Source organism: Artibeus jamaicensis, unplaced genomic scaffold (genome assembly GCF_021234435.1).
Source record: "Artibeus jamaicensis isolate MK-2021 breed Jamaican fruit bat unplaced genomic scaffold, CSHL_Jam_final contig_1028, whole genome shotgun sequence".
Classification (NCBI taxonomy): domain Eukaryota; kingdom Metazoa; phylum Chordata; class Mammalia; order Chiroptera; family Phyllostomidae; genus Artibeus; species Artibeus jamaicensis.
In genome coordinates this window covers 8,301,546-8,317,890 of record NW_026521201.1, presented here as the reverse complement: position 1 = coordinate 8,317,890, position 16,345 = coordinate 8,301,546, and the positions used below count along the sequence as shown (strand labels likewise).

Here is a 16,345-nt window from a genome sequence, read left to right as displayed (position 1 = left end):
GGCTTGCTGCCTTTCCCAGCATGAAAGCACATGAGATATGTGAACTAGAATGACTTTAGAAATCATTTGGCCCAGGGCAGGGTAAATAGTTCTCACCTCCCAGCCCTGGACTAGGTAAATCCAGGAAAGGAAAGTGATAAGAACCAAGAGGGCAGATGAGGGGTTGTCAGGAGCCAGATGAGGAAGGAGAAGCAGGCTGCATGCAGCATGGACTTGCTGACTCACAGGCAGGCATGAGGAGCCCTGCCTCCCCAGTTATACCTGAGGCCTCAGGCTGTTTAACTGAGGGAGAACCAAGCACACAGGGACATAACCATCCAACACAGCAAATGGCACCAACACTGGCACTTGAACTTGCTTTATGAGGAAACTGAGGCTCAGAGAAGTTCGCTGTCTAACTCAAGGTCACAGAGCAAATGTGTTGCAGGCTTGGCTTTGAGCCTGTTCAGCTTCCAAACCAGGGTGTGTCCAGGACTGACTTTTGTTTTCAGGTGGATTACAGCAGCTGTGCCAGTGTCTGAGGCCACTTGATGGGAAGTCATACATAACAACGAAATGACTGGCTATCCAGCCAGGGGAGAAGATCTAGCCCCAGTTCTCTCCCTTCCCACTCTCCCGGAGAGAGTTCCCTCTCATTTTACACCCAGACTGCAGGGCTGAACCATGTAGGTGTATCTGTGTGCACCTGTCCTCAGGGACCCACCTGAAGAGAAGTAGCACAGCTTGGGGGAAGGTCTGAAAGTTGTTGTTGCGGTTGATCTCTGTGGTGTCATTCAGGGCAATTTTCCCAAACACCTAAAGGGGGAGAGGAAAGGGATTCAGGAACCACAGGCAGTACAGAGCGGGTCCTCATTCCCACCCATTATCCAATGTTCTCTTCAGGGCTCAGAGCTGTTCCTGGGACAGGCTGGCTCATAAACTGAGCGGAGTTCCCTGATGCAACCTGGCATGGCCTCAAGGGGGCAGGCACCTGCTGCCCTGCTGCAATCCCCACAACGGACCAAGAAAAGGAAAAAGATGCCCATGGCCCTCAGGGGAGATCCCTGTGGCCCAGTGGGAGCAGGTGGGCTCTGCTTCTTGTGCAGGGACAGAGGGCTCCGTGGTCTTCTGGGGGCAGAAGACTCCGTGGGGGCACATTCTTAAGAATATTTTCTCTTTGAAAAGAACTTTACTGAGGAATAATTAACAAACATAATTGTATGTATGTATATATTGAAAGTATACAATGTGGTGATGATTTGATATACATACACACTGTAGGATCATTACCAAAGTCAAAATAATGAACATCCATCGCCTCACACGGTTAACTATTTTTTAGTGTGAGAACACTTATGATCTACTACCAGCAATTTCAAGTCTTATAATATTGTATTATTATTAACTATCATCACCATTAGATCCTCAGAATTCATTCTTATAACCTTCTTTTCTTTGCCATTTCAGCTCCATATGTCCAAGCACTCCCTCTTCCAAATTTAGTTCTTGGATTGTGGAGATGTGCTATAAGCGATGTGGGGCTTGGGCAAATTTAGTGCATCCCTGAAACCAGAGGCCTTCTCACCCCCTTCCCTGACTTTTACAGCAATGCTTATCTTAGAAACTGCCACCTTCCCTTGAGCAATGGCAAGATAGTTCTTTTCATCTCAAAGGGCTGGGCCTACGAATCTTGGGGTCTTTGGCAACAAGCAAACAGGGGAAACTTACTTAAGGAGCTGTCAAGGAAAAGCTCCTGGCTAGCATGCAGTGTCAGTCTGGGCTGTTGTGCTATAGTTCTGAGGAGAGAGAGGCTGGAGAGCTCTGGGATTGGGATAGAAGAAGGTACAGTGGGCCCCTACGGGGGGCAGCTGGAATCTACTACATGTTTGATGGGGAGAGCTTGCCTTTCTCCCTCCCTCTCTCCTAAATGACACTGGGTTGGGGGTAGTACTCAGACCTATGAGACCTGGACTAAGGAAGGGGTGCGATCTGACATACATTTCTTGCTATTCTTGGAGAAGAGCCCATATCTCTTGAGGCCACTGCATAACTTGGGAGTGTTTTTCTGAGAGCAAACTCTAGGCCTGGGAAAATGGGGAGAGAAGCTCTCTGAGCTGTATACTCTGCTCTTGGCCATTCACTCTGCTTCCTATAGGATATCATTTGTGGGCAAGTTCCAATTCCTACGAACTTTTTGGCCTTAGAAACTGAAAAAGGAGGGAGAGGGATAGTCAGGAACAGGGGGGAGGTGAGAAGGAGGAGGGTGTCAGGGAGGGTGGGGAAAGTAGGAGACTGAGGAGTGGAGCAGTGGGGAGCCTGTCCTACCTGCATTCCGATCACAGCATAGATGAAGAACAGCATCACTATCAGCAGGGCCACGTAGGGCAGGGCCTGGGAAGAAGTATAAGAGATTGCATGAAGCCCGTAGAGACAACTGGCAGGGCACTACACCTGCAGTCCAAGCTGCTGCCAGGCTTGGGGGGCATTTCCAAGGGCCCCATGGAAGTTCCAGGCACCTGGGAGAAGGCCTGGGAAGTTCCAGGCACCTGGGAGGTGCTACCCAGGCACCATTTCTCTGATGTAAGCGATGGCATTGACCTCTCATTTTACTTGGTTTTAATCACCTGAAAATCAGTACAGTATTGAAAGAAGCAGGTCTCGGAGTAAAGCAAATAGCGTGATATTACTTAGTAAAAACAATAAAAAATGAGCAAAACATCCTCCGACTAGACACTTATCTTTGTACAGCAGGGAGGGCAGGACACACACCAAGTCTTCCTGGGAAAGCACAGGTGGAGGCAGGCCCTTACTTTGTACAGCTTTCTGCTGTTCCACTAGTTGTAAGAAAGACTAAGGAAAACTTAAGTAAAAGATCATGGGCTCAAATCATATTTCTGCCACTTTCTAGCTATGAGACCTGGGGCGTTTTACTTAACCTCTCTGAAGAATGTGAAGGGTAACAATGACCTCTCAGGGCTTGTGTGAAATTTTAATGACTCAAGGTTTACAGACCTCCTTGTGTGTTGCCTTGCACGCAGTTCAGTCCCTCACATTTTGTACACTCAAGGTGTTGTCTTCCTAGCAGCTCAGTCAGCTGAATTTTCCAGAGCCCCTTCCTTTTCCCCTGGGGAGAGGTCCTTGGGGCTCTGTGCTGGTAAAGGGTCAGGAGAGCCACTCATGCCCACATGTGTGTGCCTAGGAACTGCCTGGCTAGGCGTCCTCACACCACTAGAGAGTACTGTGAGACCACATGGACACTCTGGGTCCTTGGAGCTGGAGCTCCAGTCAAGTGCAGCTCTTCACAGGCACCAGATCTGTTGCCTCTTCCGGGCCCAAGAAATGGGGGAGGGTGGCTGAGTATGTTGGGGGCCTGTATGGTTACTCACAGCTATGGGACTCCAGCAGTGCACCCTCAGAAAGGGTCAGCCCAGTCTTGCTCCCACAAAAATCCTCAGATTCCCAGGGACTAAGCATGACTCTTGGTGGGACAGGGCCAGGGGAGCAGGGAGGGGCCATGACTCATCATGAAGTAGGGAGTCAGCCTGGGCCTGGATTGAGGAGGACAAGCTCTGAGTGAGACCAGGCTGGAGCCCTCTGTTGCTGGTTCTGTTGTGGGCTCGATGAGGTGCCCAGGTAGGAGGCTGTCTACAGAGGTGCATATGCCTTTGGGTGGGGTTCCAAGCAAGCAGATGCCTTACAGCAGTGCCCCTACCTTGGGCTGTAACTTCAGTTATACCACAATTGGGTCAGGGACCCATTCCATGCCACTCCCTGGGCCCAGACCAGCCAGTCACAGGGCATGGACGGGATTGTTCAGTGCTGGTGAGCCCCATTGTCTTGGGAAGCCTGAGAGCGGTGCTTCCATGGGCAGGCAAAGCTGCCGCCAATGCCAGGCCAGGGATGCCTGGAAACACATGCAGGGTCCCTGCCAGACTTGTCTTCAAGGAATTCAAGGGACCTGACATAACTTTGCTTCTCATTAACTTCAAACTAATATAACACTTCTCAGAGATGGCTAGAGGTGGTCATTAGCCAGCCTTTATAGATGGAAAATGATGGCTGAGTAATGAAAATTAATCCTAGTGTTGGACAACCCTGTGCCCATTTGAGGGGACCATCTCTAATTGAGTGGTGTGAAACCTGAAGAATCTGCCTAAGTCTGTAAGTAGGTACGAATGGCAGTACTACTTCAAAGCCAGAATTGGGAGAAGTTGTGGAGTTCCTGTTTTTAAAATTTGATCCATCACAAAACTCCATTGTGCAATCAATTCATGTAGAAAAATACAAAAATGAGAGAGAAAGCAGAGCCACTCAGCCTTCCCCTTAGCTTGCAGCCTTCCCTACCTGACTTTGGGGAAATACAGGGCTCCAGAAACATGCTTTTGAAAACCACAAACTGAACCCTACCAACTCATTTCAGACATGAGGAAAACAAGATTTGTAAACAGGAGATTCCTATCACACAGTAGTGAGCAGCAGAGCAAGCCTGGTCTTGACTCCTAGATGCTGCTCGTTCCTTTGCCAAGTCACCTCCCATTCAGGGAGTCCAGTGGAAGCTGGGGGGGTAAGAGAGCAGAGGTGGCTACCTGGAAGGACTTGATGAAGGTCCACAGCAGGGTCCGGATGCCCTCTCCACGGCTCAGCAGCTTGACCAGGCGCATGACCCGAAAGAGGCGGAAGAAGGTGATGGAGATGCGGGAGTTCTCCTCTGCGTTCTGGAATCCATTGGCAATAGGAAGTGGTAGTTAAAACAGCAACAGAGGTGGGTGGGGCAAGAGCGGGGTGGGCCCTGCTCGAGCAACACAGCCTTTGGCTGGGACAGAGCCAGCTCAGGGCAGGGTTGGCTGCACTAGGTTCTCTCCCCTGGTCACAGATGGAAGGCCAGCACCCACCTTTTTTGGGTGGATGACCCAACCCCGAGGTCTCTACAGAGCCAAGTTGTGCCAGGCCCCTGAACCCACATCACTTTTCTTATTTTCCCAGCTTCTCCTTACTTCCTAGTTGTTGCTCTGCTGGTGGGGCCACAGAAGATTCCCAGAGGAACTTCCATATGCCCTGAAATCTAGGCTGGGAGCCGGCCTCTGAGGGTGTGCCCTGCCTTGGCTTCATGCTGAGAAAGCAGCCTACTCTCTGCCCCATGTGGCCTGCCTGAGGATCCTGCATCCTAAGTGGGATCCGGTTCTCTGTGAGGTGGCTGCATAGGCTGTGGCCCCTATCTCGGGCCTTTGGGATGATTGCACAGAGGGTCAGTGCTGGTGGGTGGGGTGGGCTGCCAACTGAAGGACCTTGTCCACTGGCTGCTCAGGACTCAGCACTTATGTTGTGTCAACTTCTATTTCCCATAGCTCCTGCCTCACATGGCCTTAGGCAGGAGGTAATGAAGTGTGGCTTAGTGCTGGGCTAGTGTCTAGTTTGCAGCCTTTGCCTTCACTGAGGCTCTGAAGCTGTTCCCCTTCTCCACCCCTCTGCCCTGGGGCCTCTAGAAAACACCCCTTCTCCAGGTTGCCTGAGACCTAGAAAGAGGTGAGAAAGATAGTTGGTTGGGGTGAGAGGACCAAGGGGTCCTGCTCAGGGCAGATCATCTCCTCCAGGAAGTGCTGGATGGGATGGCAAGGGGAAGGGGGATGGAATCAAGGCCATAGCAATCTGAGGTTGGACCATGGTGCTGGACTTGGGGGGGGGCCTGCTGACTGAGGGATCACCTCAGCATGGTGGACATGGAGGGTTCTGGGGCTTGGGCACGTGCCTGGCCAGGGCTCAAGGCTCAGGAGAGGCTTTTCTGTCACCATCTGCCTCTAGAACTGAGAAAAACATGGACTGACCCTCCGACCCTCCTCCTGCCACAGGAGCCAAAGAGCTGGGGGTAGTGACCCCAGGCAGCCACTTGCCTGCTCCCCAGAGCTAGTGCAGCTCACCCAGCCCTGTCAGCATCACACCAGGAGAGAACGGACCTTTGGGCTTCCTGTTACTGTTCCCATCGCTGCCTCCCTCTGGGTCATTGCTGGACCCCTTGTTGGCCCTCCCTATGTCTCAATTCACATCTCTGGCTTTGTTTTTAATCATTTTCAGGTTGGAGTCTCCCTGACACAACCCATGCTGAAAATCCCACTAGCATGACAGCTCTGAAGGGCTCCCTCAGGCCCTTCGTCTGAACCCTGCTGACTGCTACTAACATGGCTGGTTGCTCCAGAAGCCACTCATCTGATTGCTATTCAGAATGGGAGACCCATGGGGGAGGCAGCAGAATTCTGAGGCCCTGCGGCTCCCAGGAATGCTGCACAGAAACCAGCGGGAAGGGTCTCTCCAGACAGGGAAAGAGTTACAGTATCTCTTCTACATCCATACCAGAGGTGTCTCTGATCCTCACAGGGCTCCTGTTCCCCTTGGGCAGGGCAGACCTGTGGGTGCTGGGGAAGGAAGGGCAGGCAGCCATCCTCATCTTGCCCTAAGCTCCACTCTGCCGTGGATTTTGAAGTCTTTGATGTCCTTAATCTCTGCATTTCTATCACCTGTGTATCTACTTGAAATTCTATTTTCTGTCCTTAAAAGAAGACGGTGTGCTCCCAGCGAAGTGTGCAGGAAGGCTCAGGGTTTTATAACTCAGCTGTTAGTTCCACCACGTCAGGAAATGAGAAGAAGAACAAGCTTAAGCAGGGAACTCAGCCGTGAGTGTCAAGAGTTTGAGAATTTGTGCCATAGGGGCTTCTGGATCTGATAAGTTTGAAAATAAAAATTAAGCTCGTAGTGTGAATCCCCCTCCAGGTTCTGAGCCCTCCCCAGCTGCTGCAGTTTCCTAATGCTTGAGAAGGAGAATCAATACATTTCCATTTGGACATAACAATTTCCTCTCATAAACCAAATGACAATGCAGCGAGGAAGCAGGTCCCAGTGGTCATTCCTGAGAACTGGGGGAATACCCAAGTCTAGACTTTCCCTGGGCAGCCTTCCAATCAGCCTGGGATGGGCATGTCAGGAAACACACCAACCCACCCAGTCTTCCCTTGCTTGATGACTCGGGGCTCAGGGAATCACCCACCCACTAAATGTGTGACAACAGCCTTTTGGAGAAGGCTATTCCAAGGAGAGCTTAGGTTATACCAAGTGGCATTGCTATCACTTTAGCCAAAGTGATTCAGAGACTCCTACATTAAGAGTGATTCAATCAAATAATCAAATTTGTTTTTCTGCTTGCAGTCTGCTGCAGAAAAGTGGGTATTGCCTAATTTCAACAAACTCAGGGATTTAGAAAAATTCACAAGTAACATTGTTGGAGTGACTGGAAATTCAACCATACTCTTAGTAACAAATCCCAGCTTAAACCTTTTGCTGTGGCCTTCAACTCCGAACTCAAGGGATGCCAGTTCACACAGACACTTGACGAAGGAAGAATGTCACCGTCTGCCCTTCTGCCTTCTGTTAGATCATCAGCCTCTTCCCTCTTTCCCCAGGAGGCCTTACCATGGCTCTCATAGGTACATCTGCAAATGTCCCAATTACCTTAAGGATATAGTCTTAGCCAGTAGTCTCCTCAGAAGGCTAACCAGGAAATTTCCCTTGGGTCCAGTTCTCTCCCAGTGGCTCATTAGATAGTTGAGATCACAGTGAATTATCACCCAAAGGAAAGTTCAGGGAGGGAAGGAACATCATTATACAAACAGTACATCACAGCTCACACAAGACCAGGCAGGGAAGGTGAGAGACGGGCACGGTGGCCACATGCAACAGGAGCCAGTCTGGGCTCTGGGAGACTGAGAGTCAGGTGGGTAAGAGTGGAGGAGGTCACAGAAGTTCAGAGCATGGTCTGTAGGGTTGGTCTTACCATAAAGGGAGAGCATTGGGTATGTTCAGCTGGCTTTAAAGAAAGGCAGATAGAGATAAGCTGTAATAAGTCTTCAACGAGGATGTCGGTACTGGTCTTGGCTAACACAGGAGCAACACAATGGCAAGAGAGGGCAAAAGGAAACAGTGACAGAAATACGCAACCATAGGCCTGGCAGGTTCTGTGACCTGAGTGTGGGCTCTGCAGTGCTGGGCTCACTTCTGTCAAGAACCCATCTGTGGCCCCAAGTTAAATAATTCACACCCATTATTCATGAGGTCTTATGAACTTTGTGGATGGAGGTTTTGTTTTTAAAATCTTCCATGTGTTCTGAGGCAAACTTTAAGGGCTTGCACTTTATTCACTCTAGCTTTACCCCACCACCAGCTGAAGGAGCTCACAGGCAATGACCCCTTAGGTTTAGAGGAAGGCTGAGTTTTAATTCCCACTGAGGAGGATCTAAATGGGTGGCCCTCAACTCCCTCCAGAGCAAGGGGTTAGTCCTCAAGCTGAAGCTCAGGTGGGAGGAGGTCCTGCTTAGCTACTATACAAGTGTGAAGAATGTTGGCCATATCTCTGGGCTCCAGCACAGAGAGCTAAGCCCTGACTGATCCTGACTGATTCTGAGCTGTAAGCTCTTTCTAGAAGGTTCTGACTTTGCTTTTACCCTCCACTTTCAGATGGTTGCTCTTGTGTTTCTGTTTTTCAGGTACAAACAAAGAAACATTGTAATGGGATTTTTGAAGGACAGAAATGTACACTAGACATTGGCTTGCAGACTTAAAATTCTCCTTTGGCAACAGATTTCTCACCAAACTCCATTTTGGGGGAAGGGTGGAGGGCAAGGCAAGGGCAGGAAAGGAAAGGGACACTCCTCAGTCATTTACGGAGCACAGCCCCGACCTCTATTCCTGCTTCTTGAGGAAAATGAGCTACCAGGTCAGTGTGCGGGCTTGGAGGAGGGGCTCACTAGAATGTGACGAGCAGGCTGGGATAAAACATGAAAACACACACACACACACAAGCACACACACACGGAGGAAATTCCAGGTGGTCAAGTGCCTGTGCTCCTGTGTTCATGGGTAAGGAGTTCTGTGATTTCTGAAGCTTCAGTGAAGAAGAGAGTGTGAGGGCCAGACAGAGGTCTAACTCTACTACATACTGTGCCCAGGCATTAGGCCAGGTTCCCAGCAGGCTCAGTTCTACCCTGAGAACTCTCAAAGCCTCCCCATTACTGCTGAGAACCCTAGGTACATACTTGAAGTTCTTCTGAGTCAATCCCATCCCAAACGGGACCGGAATGAAGACAATTTAGAGAACCCATCTGAGTCACCTGGTCCAAATGAATTAACCCCCAAGCATTAAAGATTTTAAATTATTCGTTTTGTTTTGGTTTACTTCTTAAACAGTCAGAATCCTTCATTTGGGATTTTTAAATGCCCTTTTTAAAATTTATTTAGCCTTTTATAGCTCCCATTTGAGATCTCATCTATTTAAGTCATATTTTAGTACAAAATTTAGCTTTAGGTCAGTTCTAATCACCTTGATCATACATTATTTTAATAACATGTGTTAATTTAAGAATCCTTGTGATACGTCTCTGTAACAGGGAATGGGCAGTGGTCAGAAGGAGCTGTGAGGGCAGCAGTGAGTGTGAGGACAGGGAATCTGGGATCCTTGTGTTGGGTCCCCACCCCCAGTGATAACAGTCCAGACTCTCACTGTGGGAGAAGCAGGAGACTCACAGATCCATTTTTTTTCCTCAGGCTCTAACCCATTCTTTGCAGAGGGCACTGTGTCTTGCTAGTCAGGGTTGCCTGTCAGCCTCTCACATAAGCCTATTCTGTATGAGGAGCTATGTTTACAAAATTCATGGTCTCAAAAATAACTAACCACTTGTAATAAAATCAGAAAGCAATCACAGAATGATTTCTGAGTGGAACCAAGAAGGAGGAGCCTCATACACAGTCAGTTCTTGAGAACCTATGGTTCAGTGACACACTATCAGCCACCAGAGGAGGTTCCTAGATGACCAGGTGTAGTTGTTTCCATCTTTGGTCCTCTTGCCCAGCTGCAATGGGCCCCTGGTGAGCTAGAAGGGGAGAGTGCACCAGCTGGGCTTGGGCACCTGTGCTTTTAGCACAGAGATGTGTTTGCATTTTTGGCCACTATCTGTGACTCCCTAGTACCTCTTGAAAAACCACCTGGTATCAGTTATACTTTTTGAGCTAAATGCAGACTTAGTTGGTAGCCTGGAGTACTTGTATCATCCATCTCTGCCCCTTTTCTAGATTTGCTCCCAGTTGCCCTGAGTTAGCTGATAGTTTCTCCAACCAGTCTTCCTGGAGAAAACGTGTGGTAGAATTCCTTGAAGACTTATGCCCATGAGCCCAGAGACCCTGCTGGCACTCACTTGCCCCTGGAGCCAACAGAGCTGCTTACTTACCCTGAACACTCTGGCTGAGCTTTAATGCTGTGCTTTATCCACTAATGGCAGGTGTGGAGTAAATTTTTGAGCAACCAATTCTTTCATTTTTGTTTTTTAATGATCTATCTGGTAACTTTCAAGAGGTTAAAGATATTGGATCAATTAAGTTAATTTGTTCATGCAAGCTGTAAAATGAAATAAGGTGGTTATCTGTGAGGCAGAAGAAACCAGAACATTTTTAGAAAGAGTTCTGGCTAGTGCTTCCAGCTAACAGGCTCAGGGCAAATTGAAAGGAAAGGACAATTAACTTGCTGCAATATATTTATGCAGATTAGCTTGTTTTGGTATAATTGGCAAGGATGATAGGAGTGGCGCTGGACAGCTAGTAAAAGGCAGTTTCTGCATAAAGTCCAGGAACGAATCAGAAGTGTCACCTCAGTGGATGGGCCTTGGCCTCTGGAATATACTCATGGTTCCTGCTCACTGGGGCACTATCTCTAGACCACACATAGGTGCTCAGGGAAGCTCAGGGAATACAGGAGGCTGGCAGAGAGAGGCTTCTCCTAGGTTGGGGGATCTCCCAAGATGATGGATATGATAGTCAGTGGAATGTGTTTCCCAGTTGTTAACATTACCTTGTCTCACTGGGAAACTAAAAGCTCTTAACCATATGAAGAAGGACTTTCTTCTTCCTTTTTTCCCCCATAACCACAAGGTGAAGATTAGTAGAAATTTCATGGCTAGGTGGTAGATATCTAGGCTGGAATATCCAACCAAGAGAATATCCTTTTGAGATCAGTTGCTTAGAGAGAATTTTGAAGAGTTCATAAGCTACTGCTGAACCCTCCTGTACACATCGACTTTGAAAGGCACAGGCTCCCTCTGACCAGGCAAGGCTGGCTCTAGGCTGAGTCAGGAACAGGATCCACAAATGGGCTGCCCAGTTCCAATGGCTGCTATTGAGTCAATGGCTATAATATGGTCACAGGAATCCCTCATTCCTCTGAAATGAGTCAAAAGCAATGTCATAGGAGTATGAGAGTCTTTTACTGGTTTGCCCTGCATTAGAGCATTGTTTCTCTTTTTAAAAATCTTTTGTCTAAAACCTAGGGAGTAGATGTGATATAAATTCAATTTCAAATCATCTGAAATTCAGGTTCCAACTGGCACTGCCTCTACCACCACCCTATCCAAAGCTCTGCTTTTGCTGTCTCTACTCTTACCTCAATGTGATCTACAAGACGGGATGGCTAGTTCAGCTGTGAAAGCACCGTGGTGTGACGAAAGCTGAGCAGCTGGGGCTTCATGAGTGAGACCCCAGGAAATCTGGGTGGGAGGACAGCGATCAGGCTGGCACACACAGAGACCTGGGAATGGCAGGAGCCAGGGTCTTCAAGAGACATGTGACACCACCTTCATGGTCTGTATCTCTTCTTTCAACCAGGAGAAAAAGAACACCCAGGAACTAGTGTGGCCTATAGGTCTGAAGGTGTTGGGAGATGCTGCATCTTAGAGCCACTAGAGATGGCAGCAGGGAAAGGCATTTTCAGCAGGCCAAAGCAAAATATGTTTAAACTGCAACTGTCCAAAGTCAAATTAAGAGTTTCCTTGCTAAGGGAGAGACAAAGTTTAAATAAGCACAAGTCAACTGGGATACAGAAATGTTGAGGGTAGGTGTCAATGGCTTTTAGATATAAGGGCAAATGAAGAAAAGATGTGCCCTTGGAAGTCATTCTTAAGCAGAATTTCCATTCTGGTCTGGAATGAATGAAGAGGTAAATGGATCTGAGGAGGAGGAGTAGTGAGAAGAGGAAGACAGAGGAGTCACGAGGGGGGACAAAAATGCTGGACAGAAAAGCACAGGGAACAAATGAAGAGAAGCCCAAAGAAGACAAGGTAGGGAGTGGAAAGAACAGCACCCCAACTCTATGTCTACCACGTTGCAAACCCACTAGCTGGCATCTGTGTCTCCAAGGAAAAATTCTAGCCAGCAGAAGATGAGCCCTCTTATATCTTTGCGGCTACAGGTACCCAGATGAAACTCCATTTCAGAGCATACCCTGAAGGGAGCTTTGGCCCTAGCAGGGCTAGAGGAGAGGTACAAAACATACTCTTCTGTCTCTGTGGGCTGCATTGTGGAGAGGGGACAGTGGTGATCAGCCTGTAGTATTAGCTGCCTAGAGGCCAGTTCCTGTGGCTGGAAGCAACTTAAGCTGCAGGTGTCACTGTTATCCACCTGCAGCCTGATGTCTCCCCAGGTGCTGTTACATGCCAGATACTCATGCTAAACAAGACTGATTACCAAATTTCCAGGGTGGTTTTATTTTCCCTTGGGAAGGACAGCCAGTGTCAAACAAACAAACAAAAATTTCCATAAAGAATAAATGGATGAAATCAGCTGTCAGTAGTGCTATTGACATGAAAGAATTCTGAGAGGGAGGGAGGGAGAGAGAGAATGCAGAAAAACAGAGAACAAGAGTTAAGAGAGAGAAACAGATTCAAAAAGGAAAAAAATGAAAGCAGGGTGGGGCACAGACATGAAGAGTAAATGGCAATGCTTTGGGGGGCACTTGGGGGCCTTTCTGAGCCTGCCTGAGATGTAGCTCCCTCACCTTCTCTCCTAGGTCATGGAATATTCTAGGCCCCTTTGCTTTAAAAGCTTTCTGGCAAACATAGCAACCAGAGCTTGCTCAGCCTGTGAGAATTAAAGTAACAGACACTGGCTGGCCCCAGATGGCTGTCTGGTCAAACCAAGGAGTGTGTTGTGACAGCATCCTTCCACTCTTCTATTTTAGGTACAAGGAGAGGGTTGTATGTGGATAGAGAAGATGAGAATAAAGAAGGAAAGGAAAGGAAATTAGAGGAAGACAAAAGCAAAGAGTCTTCATTAGAAGGTGCAGGGCAAGGGGAGTCTTGGTGGGCCATAATGGTCGGAAGATCTAACACAGCTGAACAAAGAATCCAAACTGGGATGTCCACAGAAAATCGGGCTTCCCTGAGCCTTTCAGGTCAAGCCTGTGGGACATGTCTCAAGGCTCCAGCTTTAGGAGAACTTGCTTGGATGGGGCTGCTGTATCAGGCCTGTTCATTCTACCATGTCTGACCTCACAGTGACCCTTTGTCTCTGCCCACACAGAGAGCCTCACCCTCCAGAGGCCTTTGGGCCTTTAAAATGGTCCTTCCATGTCCAGTTGGACTGCCTGCCAATGATCATGTGCTGTCTCCTTGTAGGGAATGAGTGGCACTCTGCTACATCTCTCGAGGGCCAGCTTTACTTCCAAGCAGAGGAGAAAACTGCCTGTGTAAAACAACTGAAGGCTGGGGAGTATCGTCCTCATTTGGGGGTCATGTTCCTGAAAGTCATATTAGACACACTAGATAGTCAATCTTTAGGCTGAGCATTCCCTTTCCTCTTTAAGGTGACATTTCTTTTTGGAAGGGTAGCAGATTAATCACTACACCTTAGTATGACTTAGTGTATTGGAAACAGGACCTTGGTTGTGTTGGTTTTGTTGTGGCAGGTGGGAGTGAGGAAGCTGATAGGGAGCTCCATGAACAACAGAAGGAGGGATCTGCCGTGACTGGTGTGGCTCTGTGGGTTGTGGGTTCCATCCCAGTTGGAATGCATATGAGAGGCAACTGATCAATGTTTCTCTCTCACATTGATGTTTCTCTCCTTCTTTCTCCCTCCCTTCCCCCCTCTCTAGAAATAAATAAATAAAATCTTTTTTAAAAAGAAAAAAGAAGGAAGGGTCCAGCAAAGAGAAATGGAAGTGTAGGGAGATTCCAAGAGTCCAGTCTGCCCCACCCACTTTGGACTGACACCACCAACCTTACTTTAATTTACCTTAGAATTGCCCAGGGTACAATGACCATTATCATTTAGACAATGTCTGGCAATGTCACCATTTGTGCCTGCACTAATCGTGAGAGTCAGGCCAAGTTCTGACTTGGCCTTGCTGTTAGAGAGCTGTGACAATGAGCGAGGTGTCCCCTGCCTCTACCTGCAGTGTCCCTGTCTGTGAAACTGGTGCTCCTGGGCTGTGACCCAGCAGGTATTCGGTGTGTGCTCATAGGAGCCATGGGATGTGCATGGGCCAGATGGTCTCCAGAGGTGCATCCATTCTAACATTTTTAGATGAATCCACTTTCTTCTTTTACCTCTCAGCACAACTCTTGGTGGGGCATTTGGCCTTGCCTTTCTTGAGCTGTTCTGGCCCCTCTGCTATGGCAGGGACAGGAGAAGGCAGACCAAGAGAGCTAGGCTGAGGGCTGGCATAGGTGTCATGGGTTGACACAGGGAGAGAGGGCTGGAGTGTGCCGGCTGAGCTCTCTGACTCAGCCCTGAAGGGTAGCAAACCCTCTGTGACTCAGAATGACTGCTTTTCCTGTCATTCCAGGTCCCGAAGTCAGAGCAGGAGCCAAGCTTGCTTTATTATTTGTATGGGAAACCAGTAAGGGACAGTTATTTGGGAGCTCTGCCTGTGAGTCTGTGGTGGAAAGGTACCACTGGCTTCAGGAGCCTGGGTTAGTAGGCTTTGGGTCCAGCACCTGGAGACCTCCATGTGCATGTACCCTGCTGGGCAGTCCCTGAAGCTGAGCCCCATCCCCCTCTCATCATTGCTCTTGTGTCTCTCCCACCTGCATTCCTTGTTTTCCTCTCAAGTTCCAGATGTCAGGTGGGCCCACTTGATACTCGCCTTGCCTTTTTTTTCATGGCCCCATTAACTAGGCCGTTGAGCCCAGAGTGTGCATTGCTTTTGGTCTGAACATTCCCAGGGCAGCCTAGATGCCCTTGGTCAGGCACTGGCAGCCCCATTAGGTGTAGAGAAGTTAGGCCCCAGGCCACGTTGCTGGGAGTGCACTGAATGAGGACATGTGAATTGCAGGGACCCTTTGGTGATGCCGTGTGCAGGCCAGCCTGGCCCAGGGAGTTAGCCAGTGGGCTCTGTGGAAACACAAGACTCAATTCTTCCACAGAAATAGATTTGAATCCTAGTCTTGCCAACCATTAGCTACAGGCAAACTGTCCATCCTGCGTTAAGTCTTGGTTTCCTCCTGCGGGCAATAAGCACTTTGCAGAGTTACTCTGACCATCGTGTGTGTGATGTCCTAGTAGGATGCCTGAAACATGCTTAGCAAAGAGCAGCCCTCATTCTCCTCTTCCCCTCCTCCCCTTCCTGCTCCCTGCCCCACCTTGTGCTAATCAGCTCAGGTCGCAGACAGGATCATTATTATTCTCCTGCTCTGCTCACATCTGTGGACTAGCGCTTTGGCTCCTATGCAAAAGCTTCAGCTTTTCCTCCTTCTGAACCTTCCCAGGAGCTCTCTGTGCTTTACACCACCATCTCGGTCCTGTTCCTCAACCTGAAGGTCCCTCCAGGGCCTTCTCTCAGGAGGATTTCCACATGAGCCATCCCAAAGCCTTGGGAGCTTTATGAAAGGAACTCCACCTTAGATCTGGAATCCGCCTCACAACCAGAAAATGCGCCACTCAGAACCAAGGAGTGCTAGAGTCGAAAAGGCCCTGTGAGACCATCACTACCTGCCCCCCAACTCCATTTGTATTCAAGGAAGTTGAGGTCCACAGAACGGGTTTATTTGTTCTAAGTTACATGGCTTAACAGTGCCAGAACGAGAAACAGAACACAGGCTTCTTAATTTGCAATTTGGGAGTATTTCTCTGTATATATAATGCAAGAACCCAGACCTCTCAGCCTATCTATGGTGCAACAGACTTTAAAATACAGAATGATAAAGAAGAGTATTGGGGTAAGGCTGTTGACTGAACACCCAAATTGATTCCAACTTGGGATTTGGGGAAGCAGTTTCTGATGCTACAAGAAAGCCATTAACAATCACAGGATATGCCTCTGGGTTTTCTTTGGAAAATATAATTTCAGACCCAAGAAATAAAGGAAGACCAGAAGCCTTCCTTAGAGTGACCAGATGTTTCTGTCTCCCTCCCAGGGGACACAGAAGCAGGGAAGCCTCCAGCTGAGAGCTAGGCAGTGCCTCAGGGAGGAGAAGGACAGTGGAAGCAGAATGCAGCACAGCTATGCAAGGTGGGGGACTTATGACTGCCCTCTAGTTGTATCGGCAGTGGTTCGGGGGCATTC

General features: G+C 48.7%; 1 protein-coding gene across 18 annotated transcripts in view; it reads right to left on the bottom strand.

The window, feature by feature from the left end:
• CACNA1C (calcium voltage-gated channel subunit alpha1 C) overlaps nt 1–16,345 on the bottom strand; it is a 657,076-nt gene that overhangs the window by 54,592 nt on the left and 586,139 nt on the right. For 13 of the 18 annotated variants that reach the window (XM_053662750.1, XM_053662779.1, XM_053662775.1 and 10 more), the window contains 4 exons: nt 7,799–7,831; nt 4,566–4,694; nt 2,305–2,370; nt 704–795 (listed from right to left, as the gene is read on the bottom strand). In XM_053662750.1, the coding sequence (XP_053518725.1) occupies nt 704–795; nt 2,305–2,370; nt 4,566–4,694; nt 7,799–7,831 (320 nt within the window). The remainder of the gene's footprint in view (nt 1–703; nt 796–2,304; nt 2,371–4,565; nt 4,695–7,798; nt 7,832–16,345) is intronic. The other 5 variants (XM_053662780.1, XM_037148589.2, XM_037148597.2 and 2 more) reach the window with 1 other exon arrangement.